Source organism: Lepisma saccharinum, chromosome 6 (assembly GCF_977018435.1).
Source record: "Lepisma saccharinum chromosome 6, izLepSacc3.1, whole genome shotgun sequence".
Classification (NCBI taxonomy): domain Eukaryota; kingdom Metazoa; phylum Arthropoda; class Insecta; order Zygentoma; family Lepismatidae; genus Lepisma; species Lepisma saccharinum.
In genome coordinates, this window is record NC_139234.1 from 77,779,025 (window position 1) to 77,803,933 (window position 24,909).

Here is a 24,909-nt window from a genome sequence, read left to right on the forward strand (position 1 = left end):
CGCGCACCCGTTACCTGCAGTTATTCTGAGAAAAAAAGGAACATATTTTTTTAAAAGAAGAAGAAAACAGCATCACATGATTCGCGACCTTGAAGCGGTAGTGAACATGTTTGCTGTAAAAATCCCGCTTTTGTAATTAGTAATTTTGTTGCAGGCTTCTAGCATGCTACACTGCATCCAGCAGCAAATGGAAGAGTAGGGAAATAGTTCAAAGTTTCGACAATGGGTAAAAATGTGGCGTTTAGAATTAAAACTCCCCTACTCAGAGCCCTCTGGAGCCCATCCGAAGCATCGAAATACGATGAAACTTGATATAGAGGCTTTATAGACAATAAGGAAGCGAATGCTGACGAAATAGTTCACAGTTTGATCACCAGGTGGAAATGTAGAGTTTAGAATTATAATTCCCCATGTCAGAATCCTCTGGAGCCTGTTAGAAGCATCAAATTGCTGTGAGACTTGGTATAAAATGCTATGGAGACCATAAGCAAGCTGACGAAAATAATAGTTCAAAGTTTCCTCACCAGGTGGAAATGTGGCGCTTATAATTAAGACTACCCTACTCAGAGCCCTCTGGAGCCTGTTAGAAGCATTAAATTGCGGTGAAACTTGTTATAGAGGCTTTGGAGACAATGGAGAAGCGAATGCTGACTAAAGAAATAGTTCACATTTTCACCACAAGGTGGAAATGTGGCGCTGAAATAACAACAACCAGAAATCGTACATGCGAAACTTTCTTTTAAGTTTATGTCAGTTCAGAATTGCTCAATATGTTCACCGTTAATGTAAATAATCTTTGAAAGCGTAAGACAGCGTAATCAAAGATTCAACAGCAGAGTGTTGTTCATTGTTCACCAGATTTCAACGCCACATTTCCACTTGGTGGTGAAAATTGGAACTTGTCAGCATTTTCTTTCCCATGGTCTAATAGCCTTTATACGAAGTTTCACTGCAACTCCAAGCATATTTAAGGAATATTTGTTCTTTAAACATGCCAGAGACCACCCACAGACCCGAAACATATCATCAACTGCAGAGATTTTACCCTTCCTTCAAATCCTGGGTTTATAGTACACCAAAGAGAATCCTCGTGTTCTTGATGTTTCAATTCCAGCCAAAGGTCGTTTCAAGCTGATTCAACGAACCTTTTACAGTCCCGCAGAATTAACTTGAGAGAAATGGCCGCTCTGTGAGTGATGCAACTGTGCTCGAATTGGCTAGAGCGAGGGACTTCCCGCTGTAACGGGCCAACAGAAACTCTAATGTTCGGGCGCGCGAAATGTTACCAACTGTTGAAAGGACTCACGTGCAGTGACTGGTGAAGCTAGCAAAGTGGCAGTGCATAGCGCTTTCTTTCTGAATAAACTGTTTATCCATTTATTGTGTAAGGTAGAATACTTATAATGCTTATAATGTTCTTAGCATGTCCACTTAATACAGTGATATTTCCGTTACACAATGTAATTATTTTTCAGCTGATTGCCCGTGATTCGCGTGAGAGTCAAGCGTTCGCTGTAGGTTGGTACTCCTGCAGCGGCGCCGGCAGCCATTTGTCTCAAGTTAATTCTGCGGGACTGTAGGCGAAAGCCTGAAAGAAATCCTCTCTCAAATAGACAGTGACGGCGCCAGTCTAAAATAAGTGGGGGCTACACATTTTAGAGTCAAATTCTCGGGGGCTAACTAATATTGGCTAAAAGCTAATTACGTAATACTTTACTACGGTATAATTTTACCAGTGACATATTTTACAGTCAGATCCACAGATAAATCACTGAGATGTGATGTTAGGTTGCATTTTGTTCCATAACGTTACCGGCCATACCCGGAAAACCTTACCTTAGCTCGTAACGATAGGCATAAATCTTTATATCAAATAAAATACAATAATTGTATTGTTTTCCTTTCCTAAGTCATTATCGAGAGGAATACATACTTACTATTCATATGTAAAGTTACTTTATAAGTTTTCGGCCGAAATGAATCTACCGTACTATAAAAATCTAGGGGGACTGCTGGTGGGACTGAGGACTTGTTTAGGGGGGCTTCAGCCCCCCTGTAGCGCCTTCTCTGTAAAGTCGAAAATCGACAAAGCGTAAGTCAATTTTCTGCTTCTTTACGTTAATCGCAGACATAAATGATGATCAGATGATTGATTTAGTTTATTTTACTTTGCGTTTTGTGCCTCTTGTCTGTCTTATTTGCGAACATGGGGATGAATGATGAAATTGATGAAGGGACATTCACAAACAACCAAGCCCGAGCGGGATTCGAACCCGGGACCCTTGGATGATCAGATGAAACTGATGAAGAAACATTCACAAAGGAACAGACGTTTCCATGACAAGACTCGAAGCTGGGGCCGTCGGTAACGTGATCGTGAAGTCAGCACTATGGTCACAGCTGAGAAATGTATTGTCAAAACAGAGGTCAGTGTTAGCACATCTGGCTGCCGGAAACTACCGTACTTCCAACAAAAAGGAAACGCAACGTAATCTTAAACGGTTTTGCTCTTCAAAATTGACAATCCGTAAAGGCACATGTTCTTCGTTACGAACAGTTTGCCACCGCAAAAAGAACTGCAGGAGCAAAAGACTGACCTTTACAAGACAGGTTGACTGCGGACGGCTTAGAAAACAGGTGACGTTTCGTTTTTGTTTTCGTTTGCACACTCCCACCCTGACACGCTAACCTGCTGAGACGTTACATGCACTCCCCCCCCCCTTCATATGCCCTCTGGCGGGAAAATCATGAAATCGTTTCCACGGACTGCACATGGATTCAGAACTAGCGTTACTCAGCAAGTGGATTCGTGTCCAGTTAATCCTCTTTGCTTGAAGTGATAGCATGTCTCAGCCAGGTTGCTGTGTTCGGAGGTGCAGTGTGAGGTTGTAAACGTGTAAGCTTTTGCCGGATTGCCACCATGAAGATATTCACGGATAACGACATGTGTCGTCACCACTCTGGGACTTTCTTTATCCTGTAAGTACTTTTTTTTTGTCATTACAGGGGAAGGGAGGATTCCACCCCAAATATAGCATTTTCAGAGGAAGAGTCCATAAAATTCACGTCTTCGCCTTGTAATCAAGGTGTCCCGGTTCGATGCCCGATGCAGGCACATAGATAATACAGTATGTTCTGAGAAGAAAACTGTGTAATTTAAAATGATTGAACTTGAATGAATAACGTCGTTACAAACTGTGTATTATGCACTATGTATGCATTATTCTAAGTAAAGTTTACAATTATTTTTTTTACAAAACCTGACTGATGTCTGAGAATGAAAATGGCGCCCTCTATGCATGGCGCCAGTGGCGTGCCCAAGGGGGTGGGGTTAGTCTGAGTTATAACCCCCCCCTTTGACCCAGTGTTCCTAAAAAAGGAAACGATGGCGAAATGAGAGCTGACTACCAGAAAATGTGTACGTAACCACTCCCTTTCGAAAATCCTGGGCACGCCACTGCATGGCGTCTTAGGCTTCATCCCCTCTTGCCTACTCCTCGCTACGAACCTGCATAGTGATTCAGATCCCACTATAAACCTACATGCCCGTTCGGTTCCGATTAGCCTTACTGTCCATAACGCGGACTTAAAACACAAACTCAATCAATCACTTACATATACAGGGTGTTTCCGGGCTAACGATACAAACTTTCAGGGGTGATGGAGAAGAGCACATGTATCAATTTGAGATATGGAACCCTGGTCCGGAAACGACGTAGTCGAAAGTTATAAGCGAAAATCGGTGCATGAAGATTTAATACTTTTATTACCTGCACAAGTTTCACAAGCTGTTCCGTTGCCAGCTTGGTCACCTGATCTGACCCACTTGATTTCTTCTTGTGACGTTATGTGAAAAGTCTTGAGCACGAGACACCTGTCGAGACTGAAGAGGATCTCCTGACAAGAATTCTCGCTGCCTGTGACATTGTTCGAACTTCCCAGAGGTTGTCCCAACGGGTACGCCAGAGTTTTGTGCGACGATGTCTTGCCTGCAGCGAAGCTGGGGGACGCCACTATGAAGACTGTTGTGAATGTAGCAGCTTGTGAAACTTGTGCAGGTAATGAAAGTATTACATCTGCATACACCGATTTTCGCTTATAACTTTCGACTAAATCGTTTCCGGACCAGGGTTTCTGATCTCAAATTGACACATGTGCCCTTCTCCATCATCCTTGAAAGTTTGTATCATCAGTCCGGAAACACCCTGTATAAGAATCTTCTAATTTGATGTTATATTGTTTATGTATTAATTTCTTGTTTACACAATGCTTTTGTGAACACTGTAATTGGGCATGTGGCTGTTAGGTTCGAAATAAATAAATATTGATATTTTCAAGTATTTGGAAACAATCAATGAAGTACAGGACCCCCCAGGACCGGCTGTGTATGAGTGGTCAGATTGTATTGAATATTTTTGTCAACATAGCGCACGTGACTGGAGTCATTCATATATGTACACATGGACGTCCGCAAGATTTTTTTTTCAGGGAGGGGCAATCAAGGTATTTTTTTACAGGGTGAAGGGGAAACGACATCCCATAATAGTATTGCTTCAGTTCGAAGTTATCATGTTCCTCATCCTGCAACGCCCTTGCAATAATTAACGTATATTACTGTGACTGAAATTAAATCATGTGTATGAAATATGTACTTTTTGGTCGACTATCATTTTCCGAGTTAGCTTGCCCCCTTCCTTCCGGATGTCCGTGGGCGAGCCAAGCAACTTTATCATTGGGTAACGTCTGACCAGTTCATGGACTCCCATCGCCGCTGTTCTGTCTTTCGAGACCGGAGTATGCTGGCATTGCTTTCAGTAGTTCCGTGAGTCAACACCGAAAATTTGGTGCCCTCACCGGGGAACAAATCCGGGACCGCCCACACCAAAGACAATACCGCTCTCAGATATTTTCTGCCCCAATACAAGTATATATATTTCCGAGCGCCCAGTGTTATCTTGCTTGTAAATGTAGGCTTATTCATTATTCAGTTAATTTATTTTGGCAAGGTTTTTTTTTATTATTACTATTATTATTAATTCAGGACGTGATATTCAGGTTTACCCACGATACAGAATTTACCATCCATGTTCTCGCTCGTTGTCACGAGTAGCAAATACCTGCCTTGTTTGTTTCTTTGAGTTTGTTTTTAATCCCACTGGATCTGCAGTTTAAAGTGGGATCCGAACCACTATGTGACCCCACCGAGTATCGAACCCCTTGATTACGGGGCGACAACGTAACGTTGCACAGTGGTTCGGATTCCACTAAACTGTAGGTCCATTTCCGATTAGCCGATCTGTGAATGAAATGAACTTAAAACAACAGTTCAAACAAATCTTGTTCTGCGAATCGAGTTGCAAATGCCTGGGAGGATTTTGAGAAAGGCGACTGCCCCCTTCCCTCCGCAGTTAAAGAAAAAAAAGATTTATCAATGTATGGAGACAGAATTACTATAGACAATATTCTGCATTAAAATTAGAAAGTCTGAGAATTTGGTGTCCTTCCCACATTTGCAAATGGCCGTCACGTTCTCGTGCCAGAAGCTACCCTACCGCTGGGCATGTGTGGCAGACCTCACCTCGGAGGACATGTGAGGGCGAGAAGGCCAAGTAGAGTCGTGAGGGTGAGGTGATGGAGGTTGATCCAAAATGACCCACCTTTCATGAAAGTTTAGACGACCCAGACAGTGGAATGTACAGGAGGGGTAGTGTTGGTAAGTGTCATAGCTTCTTTGACCCAACATCCTTTAAAAAATGGACATCAAATGCAGGAAAGAACGACCATTAGAGGATGTACCCAGAATCATTTTTACCAAACTGATAAGTGCTAAATATGTAAATACATATTTAGTTATTTTCACCAAAATATTGACTTAAATATGCACTTAAATTTTTTTAAAAAAATCATTTCTAATAATACAAGACACCACACGAGCTACATACGCTTATGTTAACATTAATTGTAAAACAACACAAAATGTGTTTTCATTTTCTGTTTCCAAAATAATTTAATAATACAATTTTGTTGCAAGTTTTCTAACGTGAATTTCCTTCTGTTGTCTCATAAAATGAATTTAGTTTGACTAAAACTGCGTTCAATATCGAAATAAAAAGTGGGAGTGTATTTCAAATTTGTCAGTTATTCGCAAGAAATTCACCCAACTCATTCGGTCTCGCTGGGACATGTGGTTATTGCTCGAATATGGAGTATATGTTGAGTAAAGTTCTGAAATATGGAAATAATATGTAAAAATAACTAAAATATGAGCCAAAACCTAATATTTGGAAAATAAAAATTGAATTTCTCGAGTCTACATGCCATGATACCCAAAGATAATACAAAACATAACTGATTTAAGCTTCATACATAAATATGTATTTACATATAAATCCAATCCCTGGTGATAGCCATCTAGCTATTACCCGAGAAAGAAGAAAGCAACCGCTTCAAGAACAAATGTAAATTTCTAATAAACAATGCTGTTTTTTTCCTGTACCACGTCTTCTTAAGTTAACAGCAAGTGAAGAAAGGATCAAACAATGTGTGTGCTTTGAAAACTAAAACCAACCATCTACTGTTTGCGAAAAGTAATGTTTACGGGGAAGTTTGTTCCCTTGTTCTAAGCCTTTGGCAAACGAGTCTTTGTGTACCGTGTCAACTTTGCACTGTACACATTAGCAAAATGGCGTGTAGGTTGACGCCACTGTTACCAAATGGAGAGAAAGTTTTTCTTTTTTCATGAGAAATGCTTCGTTCAACATTGCATTTGGTGTCAAAACAAACAGTTTGAGTACACGTCAGTTTAAATATGGCCGCAACCTATCGACTGCTCAGCAGTGTTGCCAAATGGAGGATAATTTCCCTCCGAGCATGAAAAATATTGAATTTGCAGGGAAATTTCAATATATCCTGTTCACATTAAATTCAAGTACATTATTGCATGAAATACGTTTAATTTCCTTCATTTTGTACCCCAAAACACTGCAAATTGTTATACAATACACACAGTGGCAGCGTTTAGGGGGGTTAGGGAGGCACTTGCCTCCGCACTATGGTCTCTTAATGGCAAGTCTTGTCTACCAAGAAATATTAAACTGTCCTAATGGATAGGCAGAGGGGGCAATATTTCTTAGGGTGCAGTCATACTGTACACCTATATATCGCACAAAAATGTACATCTAGACTAAAGTAGTATTTATGTATCTAGATTTGATATTCGCTGAGGCAGACGAATCCACTGGGTGGCTTCTACCGCCACCCTTGCCTCCCCTCCTCTCTGGAGCCATCACAATGGGGAAGGTGAAAATACGTAGACGTGTGGAGCGAGTGACAGGACGGGGTTGGCATGGTTCAGGCTTTGGGGTGGACACAATTCAATCGCGTGAGAGAGGATGGGGTGAAGAATGTCCAATATGTGGGGAAGACGAGACGAAATTCCACATTCTCCTCCAGTGCAAAGAAACAGCAGAGGGTAGACGGAAACGCATAAGGGATATGAACGAAGCTGAAATGGAGGGGCTATTGAGGGCCATTACGGTTAGGGAAATGGCTGGAAGGGACGAAACTCAAGTAAGGGAACTGGGAACCTTCCTATATTACGTCTGGACAAAGATGAGGGACGGGAGTGAAAGTGCCCCATAGCGGTGTGCAGAAAGTTTATTTTTGACAATGTAATAACTAGTGCTTATAGAGTGTAAAATTATGAGAAAAATGAAACAGGTTGATAGATTGTAGTGAGAGAAGAACCTAAGTCAGTATGAAAGGTAAAGTTGAACATGTGAGGACATCAGGAGAGGGGTTATGGGGTGGGGAAAGAAAAAAAGATAAGAAAAGAAACTTCATTGATGTATGGAAATGTGTGTACAGCTGCAAAGGCTCATACTGAAATAAACCTATATTCTATTCTATTCATCAGTAGGCAGAGTACGAGAATCGTTGATGATTAAAATATCGAAAATAGTGTGTACAGAGTGATTCAGATTGTTATTAGTTGTATTTTTTTGTATTAAGGCTACCCTTATGCTTACAAAATTGATCTGCATTTTTTACAACAATCTGTAGTATTTAAACTTCTGTGGGCTTGGTTTGTGTCCATTTGAGTTTGTGATTGTCCCTTTATTCATTCTTCATTATTACATCCTCATCCTGGCGATTAGCCAAAAGTGGCAGAAAAGCGAATTAAAATAAGACAAATCAATAAATTTAAAATATTTATGGCTAACCAAAATATAGACAATGAAACAAGGCAGTGACATAATAAGGCGTATAAGCATAAAATCTTTTGGTTTTGAATAGTAGTTGAAAGCATAGAGGCTACTCAGGATTAGATTACACTTTATGCATTATATCTACCGAAAATGAATATGCAAATCACCTTATTGCAAAATACATTATAATGCAATTGCAGTGTAGGTATTATTTCATGTTTGGCAATTTTAAAAGCGAAATATAGGGGGCATTAGTATTTGACATGGGATTTGAAATTGTAAGAAGAGAAGTTTCAGTGAGTGTGGGTCGTGTGGGTCTGAAAGAACATTAGAAACAGACACGAAGTAATTGGTAATTAACACTTGACGTCCAAATTTTCAGAAAAAAATATAAGCAGTCAGAGGGATAAACATGAAGTGTCTCCCGCAATGTGTTGGTCATTGCCGTAAGTGATATGCCTTCCAAAAGTACAATATTATTGACACGCAAATGCCAACGAAAGCATCACCTGAAATTATCGAATCGCTAGTTACAAACTTGTGATAGGCTCACGTGTTTAATCATGTTTTATTTATTATTACATTTTTTTTAATGGGGCCGCTGAAATTATTATTATCTATTTACAAATCAATTTTATGATTTGTAAATAGATAATAATAACAAAAGATAAAATATGAGGGCAAGATATGAAATCTTATTCTGTCCTACAGTGTTCGAAGTGGAAATTCCTAGTTTGGGCCGGGGTTGGGGGGAGCTTTGCCCACTTTGGGAAAGGTGGGGGATATGCTTTATGAGAATTTTCTTAATTGGGAATATCATCCCTCATGTCTCCCCATTTTGAGCACTGCTGCAGGATGCCTTGCTCCCTGAAACTGTCCGCGAATACACGAGACAAGACTTACCGCCGAGTCTCATCTCGTCCGTAATGTGACATAACATTTAAAGTCAGTACAAAGGCTTGGGAAATAAGTCATTAGATTATGGCGCGGGGTCGCGTACAAGGAAACAGATGTTATTGATAAAAAGCTTCGAATCAGGTCGTAATTATTATCACGTTAACTGCACGCATAACATATATTTTGTGAATGGATGGTGGGAAAATTAATATTCTCTTAAGAAACATGGCCCCTAAAGTTGCACGAAGATGTTCTCCATAGATGGCGCGATTGCACGAACTACTTCTTCAGATCTGCTGGAGGCACAGTTCTACAACAGTCAGATTTGTACGCAATCAAAAGTGGAAAAGATCTAGTGTTATGAAAGGCAATACAATCTTAAAACAAAGCTTGAACAGGCTCAAGATCAATGGTATAACATTTATGAAGTTCACGACATGGACACAGGGATCAAGTAAGTAATATACTGAAACTCCTGCAAAAGCTAAATACATCAATGGTCTAAGTTTAAATAGTGTTCAATTATTACATGCTTATGATTTTCCATAAAAAGATTTTACAATTCTCAACCTGTAATACAAGATTTGATGTAAATAACCTACTCATGAAAAACGTGATTAGGTTGAATTGTAAGTTTTAAACACTTGAATGCTCCACAGAATGATCTGGATTTTTTTATATATTGCCTGTAAAACGTGGAATTTGAATAAAATGATTGGTAGTTATGCGTCGTTGCCCCATTCGCCAATTTCATCTTCTCACATATGACGTAGCGGTAAGGCTGTCGCCTTGCAATTTATTTATTTATTAACCAGTCGCCTATATACAAATATTTACATAAATACAAACACATAGTAGTTATTACACAAAACCTGAGATAGATACGAATACAAAAAAAGTTATACAAATACGAAAGTTACATAAATACCAAAAATTACATTATATATATATATATATATATATATATATATATATATATATATATATATATATATATATATATATATATATATATATATATATATATATATATATATATATTACAAATTTTAGACAGAGGTGAAAACTAAAGAACAGAAGAAACAAACAATAAACAAAGAAGGAAAAGTTTCAAATTTGAATTCATTTATATGTATACAATTTTGATTATAGATATATATGAGATCAAAGCTACAAATTATATTTGAGACTATAAATATATCACTTCAAAATTGGATCTGTTTTATTTGTATATTATATCTAAAATGTTATTTAAACTATATAAAAAGTTTTTAATATTAAAAGCAAAGTCGAAATCAGTTCTATTCGAAACAATATTATTGTGTTTACTTAATAATCTAATGATTGGAGAATTTTGATGGAATTTTGTGTTTGATTTATTGCAGTAAAATGGTTGTCTTTCTCTTACTACCTTATAATTGACATTAAAGTTTATCATCTGTAAGAGATTTTCACACTCAAGTATACCGTTAATAAGTTTGTATAGTAACATATGGTCAGCCATTTCGCATCTTCGTTGAAGTGTATCACATGAGAATTCATTTAGTAATTTAACATAGGAGATGCGATCTGCATATGAAGATCTCTTGTATTTTTTGTAGTAAATATGTCGCAAAAATTTATTCTGAACTGTTTCAATTTTATTGATATGGCATGACATATATGGGTTCCATACCGTACTCCCGTATTCTAATTTTCTTCGTACAAGATTATTAAATAAATATACTAAAGAGTTGATATTAAATATATCTTTGGAGTTTCTTAAAACAAAGCCAACAATTTTATAAGAATCGTTAACTACTTTTTCAATATGAGTATCAAAGGTGAGTCTGTTGTTTAACCATATTCCCAAATCCTTGGTAATGCTTTTTCTACTTAGAAAATTACTGTTTATTATATATTATTATTATATCTTATATGTCGTCGAGCAAAAGAAAGTACAAAGCATTTATTGACATTAAAAGAAATCTTATTTCTTTGTGACCAAACGTAACAATTATTTAAATCGGATTGAAGAGCTAGACAGTCAATCTCATGATGTACTCTCTTGTATATTTTTACATCATCGGCAAACAATAAGCACTTGGAGTATTTAATTGTTCGTGGTAAGTCATTAACATATAATAGAAAAATAAAGGGCCCAAATTTGAACCCTGTGCTACGCCTGAGTGCACAATAAACGGAAAGGATGCAGTGGTCCCCGCTTCGATCCCCAGTGAAGGCACATCGTGGTTCGGGCCCAACTTTAAAACTGTAAGTTCGGTCCCGATTAGCCTAACTGTGCATAAAGTGGACTTGCATTCATCATCATAGTCACGATTAGTCCGAGCACGCAGAAAAGTTAATAAAAATACAAACATTCTACACGCATAGCTAAATGTTTTTGATGCCTTTGATTCGCACGGGGGGAGGGGGGGAGGCAAGGAGGGGCCTGCCCCTCCTAATACTCTTACTTAGAAATTTAGTGTAGAGAAATCTTATTACCGGTATTGTCTTTAAAAATAAAGCTGACGAAAGTTGCAAGCAACGACAGCAGGTTTATATCCTATGTAATTGGACTATCTCACTTCGTTCTCCAGCAAATTACTTACTATTAAGACTCACACATTTCATTCGTTGTGTTACACCTGCGTGCTCGCAGAATAATAAATTGGTCACACACTGGAAATGAATAAATTATGTGTATTTGTTTTGAATCTGCTGTACGAAATACACAGAAAAGGAAAATAAAGAAGGAAGGGACAGAGAACTTTTGTGCCAAGGAAGTTGGAATTCTTCCAATATAGTGATTATCGGTGGGCCCAGACACACACTAGCTCTATACGCCTCTTTTTAGTAGCCATCAATACACTAATACAGTGAGATGGGATGCGGTTTTCTTTCTCCGACTGAACTTTCATCAAGGTCTTCACACGCCTGACTCCGTGACGCGCCACCTAATTTAAAGTCTCTAACTGGACAAGATTCTTGTTCTCGTCTCGAATTTAAATGGTCTCGGTACTATTCCTACTTTCTCGTTTCCAGTATTAAATGACGGAGCCATATTTGTGACCTAGATATTTGGTTCTTCGAATATTGTCTGCACTTATTTAGGTCGTTGAAAATCACTGGTTCAAAACAGCCATTTGTAACATATTTTTGTTGAATAAGAGATCAATTTTCTGCAGAAGGTATCCACCCACCAAGTAGGATGTGGAACGAGATTTCCTGTTTAAACCTGTTTTCTTCCTTAGTAAGATCATCATCTTGTTACCTGTCAATTTGATTTACCGCTTTACTTCATTTTGTGGGAAGAACTGCAGACCGCTTTCGCCTCTCGGAACTCCAAGACTTTACATTTCTTGGTAATTGCAAGCCTAATTACGATATAAGTGAATCGCACCGCCAATAGTGATATTCTCCTTCTTCGGATTCAGCTCTTTATTTCTCGTCATCTCTGCCTTCCACATTCTCTGTTTCTCACGGTCTCACCACCAACGGTACGCGATTCGAGCTGTGTAGCCATTGGTGTTTCTATGAAGGGCGCCCGCCGAGGGGGACTTGTCCCCTCTGAGAGATACGAGGTAAGGCAAAGTTCCCCGTGCATAAACACGTGCAATCAAGGCTCATTTAGGTGATGTGAGGGTAGGATCTCGACCATTTTGGTACCCTTGGCGGAGTGGTTATCGCATCGCGCTACGACGCCAAGGGTCCCGGGTTCGAATCCCGACCTGAGCATGGATCTTTGTGAGTGTCAATTCATCATATCATCACTCATCCCCATCTTCTCAATTAGCCAAAAGTGGCACAAGAGGCCAAGTAAAATAAAGCAAACCAATCAATCAATAGGCCATTTTGTGGGTGATGTGATCAGCACCACGCTCCGGCCGCCTGTACCCCTCAGGTTTGCTCCCAGATACCCACCGATTTGAGGCTGGGAGAGCCGCTTTAAGCGGCCCGGGAATCGAACCAAGGTCTCCCGCGTGGCAGTCAGACACCGTAGCGACTAGACCATCGCGGCTCTGATATATCAGGAAATTTTGATGTATTTCGAGTGGTGAAATTGTAGTGAAAACATGGATGTTGGGTGCGTGGTCTCTGTTTCATATCTGTGCATCGTGGAAAAGTACAAAAAGTGGAAAGAACTGTTCAACCACAAAGTGATGGATGTTTATGGAAAGGAAGAAAGTCGAATTCAGTTTCTATGTAAATAGTGGGCTCAAGTTTGAAGTTGACAACAACGCCACGGTAGTTTCTATTCAATTCCAATTTTATGGTTTGCAAAATAATACAAATAATAAAGGGTAAAATGTGAGATTTTATGACTATAAAATATCTACCCCCCAGTGCTCGAAGTTCAAATTGGGGGGAGGGGGGTGTCTAGTTTTGAGAAAAGATGAGGGATTTTTGTATGGATCAACATAGGGATGTAAGGGGGTTCCTATGCAAATTATCCTAGTGGGGAGATGCTTTATTTGAATGTTCTTAACTGGGGGATAGCATATAGCATCCTTTATATTCCCCACAATTTGAGCACTGCTGCCCGCTCTGAGAAAATATCCTGCGGGCAAGGACGTATTTAGGGGGGTCCAGGGTGTCCGCACCTCCCAGAAAAACTTACCAAGTACTAAAATAGAATAATGAAAATGTACTTTTTAGCATTTGTTGTATACTTTAATCGATCGTTATTCATTTCCTCTGAAGGCAAGGATTATTATATGGGGATCACACTGCTTTAATGGACATCACCAAAGAAGATTTATGCACATTGCTACTTATGAAAATATGCAAAAAAATATTAATCATAAACGTATTTTTTTTATTATTCAATAAATATTCAATTCTTTATCTATTTGACATTAATTTCCTTGTTTTCATACAAATTTCGGCTATCTTAAGTACACGCAAACTAGATAATTAATATGTGCTCTTATATCTATATTCTTATACCACCTTTTTATGTATTCATTTAAAAATAAATGGAACATTAATAAATTTATATATTTTAATTATAATTTAAACATTATTATTATTATTATTTCTGAGACACTTCACTCGCCCCCCCCCCTACCCCCAGAAATATATTTCTAGATGCGGGCGCTCGTGGTTTACACGTTTGTCCTTTGCAGTTTCATCTGTTCATTCTCATCACGCAATTAGCCAAAGAGGAAGAAATGCGACGCCAAATAATGAAAATACAAAAAAAAAAAAAAAAAAAATACTCCTACATCCCCCTGTCATTTTATTTTCTTTCTTCTTTAGGTTTTCTCTTACTGTTCCTGTTATCTTTTTCTCGCTTCTCCCCCTCCCTCCATCGCTGACTTTCTTCGCTCTTTGTCTCTTATATCTCCCCCAATAGCTGTTTCTTTATTTTCCCTCTCTCCGTTTCCTATTCGCTGTTTAACAGTTCTCTTTTCTTTAGATAGTATTATTGGCAATTTATAGATGGCAAGACCTATTTGTATTCTGTTCATTGTGACCTCCTATTGATGCAGCTGTCTGCTGAACTGAATTACGTCAAATGGCATAATGCAAAAGATTAAATTTTACTTGGATGTGCCATAAGAAGTTTGTAATAATTACATTCAGCACTTGTGTTACTTCCAATACAAAATTCTCAGGGAAGATTACCGTCTCCCACATAATTTAAATATGCATAGGTTTCCAATTTTTAAGTTTTCCCCATTCAAGAACCGTCTGAGGACTATTTCTGTCCTTAACTAATATCCTAGTAATTTTAGAGGGAGAAGTGACATGGTACCTTCCTGAACAACACACTAAAATCTCCCCGAAAGAAACAAAACATGTCCGCATTCCAAAATGGCGGCCTGCAGACTGCACCTGCTGTCTTTATATGTTGTGATAAATGTTGCCTTGAACCTAGAAAATTGAAACCAACAGAAATCGAACTAAATACGATACCAAAGAAATTGATGTTATTCTAGAAATAGAAATATTAGCCCGTCAATTATATTTTCTTTGAATTTCAGTAACGTAACTATGTAACCTTTCAAAAACAAGGTTATATAAAAAAAAAATAAAAAAAAGCACGCATCCTTGCAACTAGTTTGAAAGTTATTTGAATCAGTTATCATTCATAGCATGGCAGTTATGTAGTCAATTATACACATATAATTACAAATCGTATCATAACTGCGTAAATGGTTGTTATTGGTAGTGTCAGATGAGCTTGCATACATGACGAGACCAGTAACTGTAAGCCTGGAAAACTGTCTTCACACTATTCAGCTTCTTGCAAATCAATTCCTGGCCTCGAAGTTGATATTGTTCAATGTACACTGTAGATGTTTCAGCATCGTGACTTGTAGAGAAATTTGGACAGAAAATGGTCTTTTTCACCTTCCATTCAACAAACTTACCCCCAGCTTTTCCCCTCGCTCACAATCAACCAATCAATCACATCATAGTTTCCACCTTCCTTTGTTTCTTCTGTTGACGTGTTTGGTTTCTGTCTTCTGCCAGTGCGTCATTTCTCTACTTTTTGCAATTCATATATTTACCAATTTGATGTACGTCATCCTTCTTATACATCCAAAATATACTGAAACGCACTGTACAAGAAATCCTTGTCTTCATTCTTCCAACACATGGACGCCCGCAAGAATTTTCCAGAGGGGAGAGGGGGAGCAAGGACTTTCCCCTAAAAAAGTGTGCTCTCCCCTCATAAAACACTGCTTCGATTGAAAGTTATTGCAGAAGGTTGGCAAAGTTGTTTTAAGCCCACTTTATGCTCAGATAGGACTGAGTCTACAGTTTAAAGTGAGATCATAACCATTATGTAATGTGCCTCTATCGGGTATCGAACCGCGGATACCTTGATTGGAAGACGACGATGTGATCACTAAAACATCGGGGATATTCTTGCCTGCGACTACCTGAACGAGCCTTTCTTGTACTTACAATCCCTTATAGTAATTAACTTAAATCACTTGAAGCAATAGTGGAGATTGGGTATCAAAACCCGGGGGGTAGTGTTAAAGGGGAGGGGGAACCCCCGAAGTAAGCTCGCCTCCACCCGCATACATTCGAGGACAGGCGCTGGTAAGTTGCGTGAATTTTTACGGTTCCCCAGCCTTTACATTTCTTACTTATTAGTTTAATTTTACAACATATAATATAATGTGATACATAGTATAAGATATATATAAAGAATGATACAAACATTGTTAATTTTTACATAATTATTTGTGGTTGTTCTCGCTATTGTGGGGACCGGAACAGCGTTGTTGACATCGTTGGTCATTTGTTCAGATTGTATCTGCGACGGCGTATTTTGATATTTATTCAATTTGGAGCATGAAAACCGAAGCCTATTATTTTTAATTATTTAAATGTAGAAGTTCTGTTCCTTATCTGACTTTTATGAAATGCAATTGCATCATCGATTGCGCTCGCGTCCTCCGTCCATTCTGGGATCCCAGAACGTGGCCCCTGCATTCGGTGGAAATCAACCCTTAGAATATAATGGTCTTTATTTAAGCAGACGTGTTTCGGCCTCATGTTCTCACAGCCAACCCTTGTCAGAGATACAATAAATGAATAAAGCAAATAAATAGAAAAAAAAACATAATGATCATGATAATAAAATAAAAATAAGAAGAAGATTATACAATGATAAAATAATACATTGAATTGATTAGTATGTATACTGTGTAGTAAAAATTGTAAAGATAAATAATAGTAGAGAAAATATACGGTTTCACCCGGAAATAATTGCAACACAAATGTTTTTTGTGCCAGATTGTGTGGAATGGTATAGTGAATAATATATTAAAAATCCGCCATGCAAATGTTTGGGGAAAATCCGCCATCTTGGAAAAAGGCGGCAAAAATTCAACTTAAAAATTAAAAATAATTAATATCTCGAAAACTGTGCATTATACACAAAAAGTAAAGGTAACCAAAATGAAAGAACAGGATATTTGCTAAATTATGTTTTTTTGTTTGATAGAGCTACCACAAATCTTAATTGAATTAGAAGGATTGAAATATTTTCCTTAATTTTTAGAATTAGCGTAAAAGCTGGTTTTTGACACAAAAAAACAGCAAATATGTAAGAAACTATGTAATTTACGTCCTAAAGTCACTGAACCAAATTCATAGCTTATAATTTCCTCTAGGGATTGGTTTTTGTTTCGTGCCTTTAGAGTCAGGGGTTGAGGAGATATGTAGTTGAATGAAGAGTCATGTGTTTCCCTAAATTTACGTGTTCCATTTCCTTGGTTGATTCGATTTCATTTACTTCACTTTTGTGCCACTTTTGGCTAATTTGCGAAGATGGGAAAGAGTGATGATATGATGAAATTGATGAATGGACACTCACAAACATCCATGCCCAGGCCGGGATTCGAATCAGAGACCCCTGGCGTCGTAGCGCGATTATGATATGAACGTAATACATTGTTTTATGCAGTGTTTTGTTCACGTGGCGTTGTTACTTACATGTTGTTTTGTTGTTTAAAAATGTATGCACACAGTGACGGCGATTAGGTGCCTTAACTGTTCAGGGGGGGTGGGGGGGGGGCAAGAATAGTTTACTTTCTATTGACTGCAATTAGAGAGAAACGTATTGAAAATGGAATTCGGACAGATGATTTTGGGTCAAATCCACTGGTAGACAAGGCTTAGCATTAGGAGACCATAGTACGCGGATAAAAAGTGTGGAAAGGTGGGGGGCTGCTCCCCATTCCTAATCACCGCCCCTGTTAATACATTGAACCAATATTAGTAAAATACGGTTCTAAACCGGTCACTTTGCCTTAGAGTCCATTACAGAGGTGCACTTGTAGCACAGGTGTTACCCCTGATGCAGCAAAAGGAGAACATTTGCGTAACTGATTGAAGATTTAAACCCCACTTCCCAATACGCTCGGCTTTAACGAAATTCCGACGATTATCGAGCATCCTTATGTATTGCAGCCACATAGCAGCAGTATCCTGTTATCTTTCAGAGTTGATCCAAATGTAGATAGAGATTTTTCAACACCTGTGTAAGTGCAGTTGCAATTGTTAAGATATGTAGGTAATGTAATTGTTGGGACAATACTAAGTTCTTTAGTTTTTCTTAAAACTTTGATGGCAAATAATGTTAGTCAATGGTGCAGGCAGTTTGTTCCATTCCCTGATCCCTGTAACAAGGAAGGACTTGTTGTAGGTGGCGATTTTATGTTTGGGGATTTTTAGACTGCGTTTCTTGCGGATATCATGTTCGACCAATGTTCTACGAGAACAGATCTTATCGGATATGTATTTTGGGGAACCGCTCTTAAGAATTTTGTGCATCAAGGTGACTGTTAATACTTTCTTCTGTCGTTGATGTTTAGCCAAGGAAATTTCTTTAAATATAGGGAGATACATGTTCTTTTCTATTTAGGATAAATATGAAACATATACAACAGTTCTGAATTTTTTAAAGTTTGTAAAGAGTGTTCCGTATAGGACGCCGAATTAGAAAATTAAATAAAAATAGGGAAAATATCATGAAGATACTTATATTTCACACATATGTAAGCAGTAACATCTCCCATTTACGTATGAAAGACAATGTCAGGCATATGTCCACCTCTACTGAGTCTCTAAGCTCCACAAAATTATTGATAACCCTCTCGCAGATGTCTGTCCAGATACCTCCAATTACCCGTATGATTTCCGCCTTCAGTTCCAAAAGAGTTCGTGGTTTGTTGGCGTACACCTGTGATTTCACAAACCCCCGTAAGAAGAAATGACAGGGTGTAAGATTACACTCCACCTGTCAAAACCCACACCTCACAGTCGTTCTCAGCGGATGGATGGGCTTCACGCTCCTGGATTATTCGAAGATTTTCGGAAGGAAATCACAACAAATGAGTCAAAACAATTGAGGCTACATTAATCGGCATGACAACAGATGCCAACATTGGTAAGAACAGGTCTGCCAACCTCGAAACAATAGCACTCGATTCAAATTCGGCGTCCTGTACAGAACACCCTTTAGTTTAGGCCTGGGAGATATTTCCCTTAATGCTTATATTATGCAGAGGTGGTGATTGGTGATAGAGAGGGTATGGGAAGATGGCCAGACATCTAATCCGCTTATCCGGGGGGGGGGGGGGGAGAGGACAGTTTACGTTTTCTTGATAGACAAGGCTTAGCATTAAACGTCCATAGTGCTGGGGTAAAATGTGGAGGGGCAGCTGCCACCCTTAATCGCCGCGACTGCTGTGAGGTGAAATATATATAGAGGCAGGCATTATTTTTCCGCGAGGATTGGCCCCCATTAGTCCACCTCCCTTCCGAACGCCTATGCTCCAACATGTTGCAACACACCTTCATGGTAGGTTCTAGAAACACAAGTAAATTATTCCATTTTTATTGTTTCCTGGGTTCGAATCCCACATGGGCATAGGTGTTCTTTGTGAGTGCCCTTTCATCAATGTCGTCACATCGCCACTCATCCTCATCTTCGCAATTAGCCAAAAGTGGCAGAAAAGCGAAGTAAAATGAACCTAATAATCCATCTTCATTTGGCACAGTTAATTCTGAAACGCAAATACAGGGGATATACCCTCCCGATTTTTTGTAGACACTCTCCCTTTACTGAGCATAACTCTATTACATACCTTGTGCCGTAAACGCAGCTCCAGTTATATCGCGGCGAAAGTATGTTACGCGATGTTCTTCTCTTTAATGGTGGAAGGGCAAACACATACTAAAGGCCAATGGCGCGTGGTAATAGGTTGAGGCAGGAAATCCACTTGCAGCCAGACTGCTCATTTTCCTGCCCTAAAGAGCAGCTGCTCCATTTCGCGTTGCTCCCTCCAGCCACGGGAACCCGATGCTCTGCTCATTATGTGCGGATTCGCTGCTCTAACTAGGCTACTCGGTCGAACACATTGCATTTCATTATCTCACTGCTACTTTTCATTTCGTTGCCACTGGTATCCGTTCTCTCTTCTGTTCCCCTTTGGGTCCTTCTATTTCTGGGACTTTTCCTTCACTGCTGTCGCCTTCTTGTCAATCTATAGTCTGTGCTGCTTCTTTGACCATCAGTTCACTCTGGTTTTCTCCTAAATTTATCTTCTTTTCATTTTATAGTCTCCTGTTCCACTGTCACTCTCTCTTCACTCATCTTTCCTCCTTAATTTATCTTGTCTTCATTGTTTACTCTCTCCTTCCGCCGTCACTTTCTTCCTTGATGTATCTTCTTTTCATTTTGTACTCTCGGCTTCCACTGTCATTGTCATTCAACTCATTTTTCTTCCTTTTCATTTTGTAGTCTCTGCTTCCATTGCTACTCTCAATTCACTAATATTTCTTCGTTAATTAATCTTTTCTTCATTTGTAGTCTCCGGCTCTACTGTCACAATCTCTTCCCTCATTTTTCCTCCTTATTTATCTTCTTATCATTTTGTAGTCTCCCGTTCTACTGCCACTGTCTCTTCATTCAACTTTCCTCCTTAATTTATCTTCTTTTCATTTTGTACTTTCTGCTTCCACTGCCACCATGATTCCACTCATCTAATTTTTTTCTAAAAAAATGTAACACCTGCTGCAGATTTTACTATCCTTTCCCTCGCGTGTTTTCTTTAGTTTATTTTTTTCTTTATTTTTCTTTTATTTCCATTTTTGTTTCTTTCCTGTCGTTTTGACTATTCTTTCTCTTATTTTTCTCCACTTCTACGCCTAAGTCTTTTCTTCTGATTTTACTTCCTGTTTTTACGTTCTCACTATTATTCTGCTTTACCTTATCACATTTTCTACCTTAGTTTATTTTCTTTCCATTTCATATTCCGCCTTTTCGAGTCTCGTTATTTTATTCCTTGAAAATTTATCTCCTGAGTTGCCGTTTTTACTGTATTTTTCTGCATCTTGTATTCTTCCTTTCTATATTATATGCCTGCGTTCTGCCACCCTCACTTATGATTTTCCACGTCCCCCCCCCCCTCATGTTAGCCCAGACGAATTTAACGAAGTTCACAGTCGTTTCTGCCTACTTCCTTGTCCCTTTTCTTTCGTCGTCCTTTCACCTCTTAATCGGAGTTAACATGAAGTAAGAATTGGGGGAGAGAGAGGAGGCATGCCCCCTCTCTCTCCCCCTCAAATGCTATGGAAGCAATACAATTTCGAATGTGTGATATTCAATATTCATAATAATACAACATTAAGGCTATTAATTTTTTCTAAAGAAAAGTTTCTATTAACGACTCTTTTTTCAACATTTAGTTCCTTTTTTCCATGCAGGTTTGGGCACTTTTTAGTGCCTACAAATCCTGGCTCACTGAAACAACCCTTGCTCATAGTTACACCAAAGTGCCCACTAACTATAGGTGATTGATTTTCTCTGATAGTGTAATGTGAGCTTAGAAACCTTTGCTAATTACTCAAGATCATTAATTACTTGCTCATTAATTATACGGCCGAAAGCTCGCACATAATTACTTGTGAAAAGTCAGGGGACACATGCTAAAAATTCTTCTATCTGTATCCTCTTATTGGTAGATAGCGCAAATAAGTGTAACAATCAATAAGTGATTATGTATCACATCCGATGTTGTCATAGCAAAAGGTGTAAATTTTGGGTGATTTCATCGTGTACGTACAACTCAATTTTGCATCTTTGTGTACATTATAAGACTCTCGGACGGTTTCTGTGGTAGAATGGTTATGTTAGCATTCTACGAATTCAGGGTTGCCAGGCTAGCCGTGCATCTGAGTTCGTTCCATTATCTATTTTCATCACTTCATCATACATCCTCATCGCCGCGATCAACCTAGATGGGTTGAAAAACTACTAAAATGGTCCTAAATAGAAAAAAGAATGGTAGAGTTTTAATTTTTCCTCCTGTTGAAACGTACAACGTCAGATTGATAAGCTGTGGATGAATTAAGTGTTTCGGTGAAAGTGACAGAATACTATCAGAATCAAGAATTTCGTGACAGAATCTTCCCCTAATTATGAGCGGCGTTTCCCTTTTATGCGAAGCAGATTCGTCCATTTCCTACTTTCTTCATATTTCTGACGTTGGATGACGCGTGGCAAAGTAGGTGTTCCGGAACTACGCGATAGGCAATAAACAACCGCAGATGTCTGAAGGCCCAATGCTCAAGTAGGCATGAGATAAGAATGGGGAGAATCGTAGCTTTCCATCGCAGCCGTTTACACGCTAATGATGCAACCGTTGATTGAGTGCTCGCATTCACACAGAGTTTGAAGGCTTCGAGCTAAGAGAGAGATCCCAAGTGGTTCCGGCTTCAGAGCGTTCCAGAACTGAGCTCGAAGGTGTAATGGAGGACTTATTATGGAAATACGCGAAATGAAACTTTTAAGGCATTCCGGAGCAAAATTTTGCATCCCTTCGGAGCGAAACTTTCAAGAGTGAAACATTGGATATCCTCCCGAACGAAACTTTGGAGACACTCCGGTGCAAACCTTTGAAGATCCTCCAGAGGCAATCTCTGGGCTTCTTCCGGACCGAAACTTTGAAGATCCTCCAAAGTGAAACATTCGATATACTCCGGGAAAAAAAAAACTTTGGAGATACTCCTCTGCAAAACTTTGAAGATCCTTCGGAGCGAAAATTTCAGGATCTTCAGAAGTAAAACATTGGATATCATCCGGAACGAAACTTTAAGAAACACTCTGGTGCAAAACTTTGAAGATCCTCCGGAGGGAATCTCTGGGAATCCTCCGGACCGAAACTTTGAGAATCTTCCGGAGCAAAACACTGGATATCCTACACAGAGTAAAACATTTAATATCCTTTGGAACAAAACTTTGAAGATCCATTGGATATCCTTCAGAACAAAACTTTAGGGACACTCGGATACAAACTTTGAATATCCTCTGGAGGCAGTGTTGCCAGGTCTACTGATTTCGCAGGAGATTTCCTGATTTTCAGCACGGTCTACTGATCTCCTGACAAGTTTCATGAAAATGTGGAAATCTCCTGATTTTTTGCTTCCTTAAATATTTATAATGAACAATTATTTTAAAAAATGGAAAGTTGATTTAAAATTTACATACTCAGCTGATGGAATGCAAAGACCCATGAATATTCTGCAGAGAGAGAGAGAGAGAGGTACCTTCGTTACCCCTGTTGCGATCTCCCATTTGTACAGAAATATGTGACTTTGATGTAATCATGCAAATTCCATCCGCATCTGCGTCAAAGGTTAACAGCTCCCAAGTTTTGGGAATAGAATAGAATAGAATTTATTTCCAGTATGAGTCTTTACAGCTGTGCATACCATACAAGGATGAGAAAATGTTTTAGTATAATTTTCCTACACCCTTCCTCCTCTCAGTCTACTTCCACATTCACTCTGCTTGGGAGTTCACAAACACTATTTCACTTCAACTCTTTCCCTACACTTGCACTGTTACCTGAGTGATTCCTAAATTTTCTCACATTTATTAATTTATTTATTTAGTAGCCTCTCCCCCGTTTCACACATGTTCGCAATCCCCACTGAGCTTCTTTTCTCTCTTTGCCGAGGCATAGTATAGGAAAGTTCTCAGATTCCTTATTTGCGCCTCCCCCTCTCGGTCTCTCCCTCCTAATAACGCTTGTCATTATACTCTCAATGTTATCTTCATTTATTTCCCTGATATATTTTTGTCTTGCCTCCCCTGTTTCTTTGCACTGGAGGAGAATGTGAAATTTCGTCTCGTCTTCACCGCATAGCGGACATTCTACGCTCCCGTCCTCCCGTTTTAGTTTAACTTGTGCCCATCCCCACAGTCTGAACCAGGCCAATCCTAACCTTTCTTTTGCTCCACACAAATCCACGTAGTTCCTCCCTCCCCATTCTCGATCCGTATCCACTATTTTCGCTGATGTTAACGATATTTTTGCGTCGCATTCTGCCAAAATTTTCTGTTTGGTAATATCTTCCAGTCTGGCACGTATGGCTCCTAGCATCTGCATATCAAATCTTCCCTCTTCCCACACCCATCCCAGCCCTATACTGTATAATTCCGTCTTTATTTTTGCTACCCATTGCCTCCCATTACCCCCACTTATCTGTGATTGTACAGAGTTTTTTTTTTTCAAATTTCCCCCCTCCCTGGTGATCAGTTTTGCCCAGTATTTAATGCTCCTCATTTTGGCATCCACTTCCTCTCTTAATTTTCCCATTTCCATAAGTTACCCACATGTTGTCATACCCCTCCCTACTCCTAGCCCTTGTTTAGGAATCTAGACTGTACGACGTTTACGGTTTCCCCTCCCTCCCAGACCCATGGTTCGATGCCATAGAACAGTGTTGCCTTAACTGTGGTCTCGTAGACCCCCCTCCAGAATTTTAAATTGTATATTTGGTACTTTGTATTTTATTTTTCTTGTTTTTTCCAACGCAAACATTGCATTACATTTATTCCTGTGTACGTGCCTTGCCCACCTGCCCGTCATTGTCATCACCATGCCTAAATAATCGTACTGTTTCACCCTATCGACACTTGTCCCTCCGTATTTCCATTGTTCATCCTTACCAAATCAATACCCATTCTTAAATACCATTATTTTGGTCTTCTTGATATTTACTCGCGACCGTTCTGTAGACCTGCTGTTGTGTTCGAAATCAGTACCAGGTCGTCTGCGTAAAACAGAAGTGGTACCTTTATGTCGAATATCGTTGGTGGATCCATGTCCCTCTGTGCTATTTCCTCCACGATATCGTTGTTGTTTCGGTCGAGGAGTGGAATGTATGGTAGGCACTATGATTGAATATTGTCCACCTTTCTTGTGTAATATAAATATTTGTATCGTCAAACGTAGTATGGAGTGTGTAAGGGATGATTTCAGTAGCAGCCAATTAACACTTCAAG

The 24,909-nt window shown here is 39.1% G+C and overlaps 1 protein-coding gene across 1 annotated transcript in view; it reads left to right on the top strand.

Annotated features, from left to right (window-relative positions):
• The first annotated feature begins 2,823 nt into the window (after positions 1 to 2,823).
• Positions 2,824 to 24,909, top strand: part of LOC145988897 (unconventional myosin IC-like) — a 150,260-nt gene continuing 128,174 nt past the window's right edge. The window contains 1 exon segment of the mRNA XM_083124186.1: positions 2,824 to 2,979. Within this exon segment, the coding sequence (XP_082980312.1) occupies positions 2,921 to 2,979 (59 nt within the window). The 5' untranslated portion in view covers positions 2,824 to 2,920.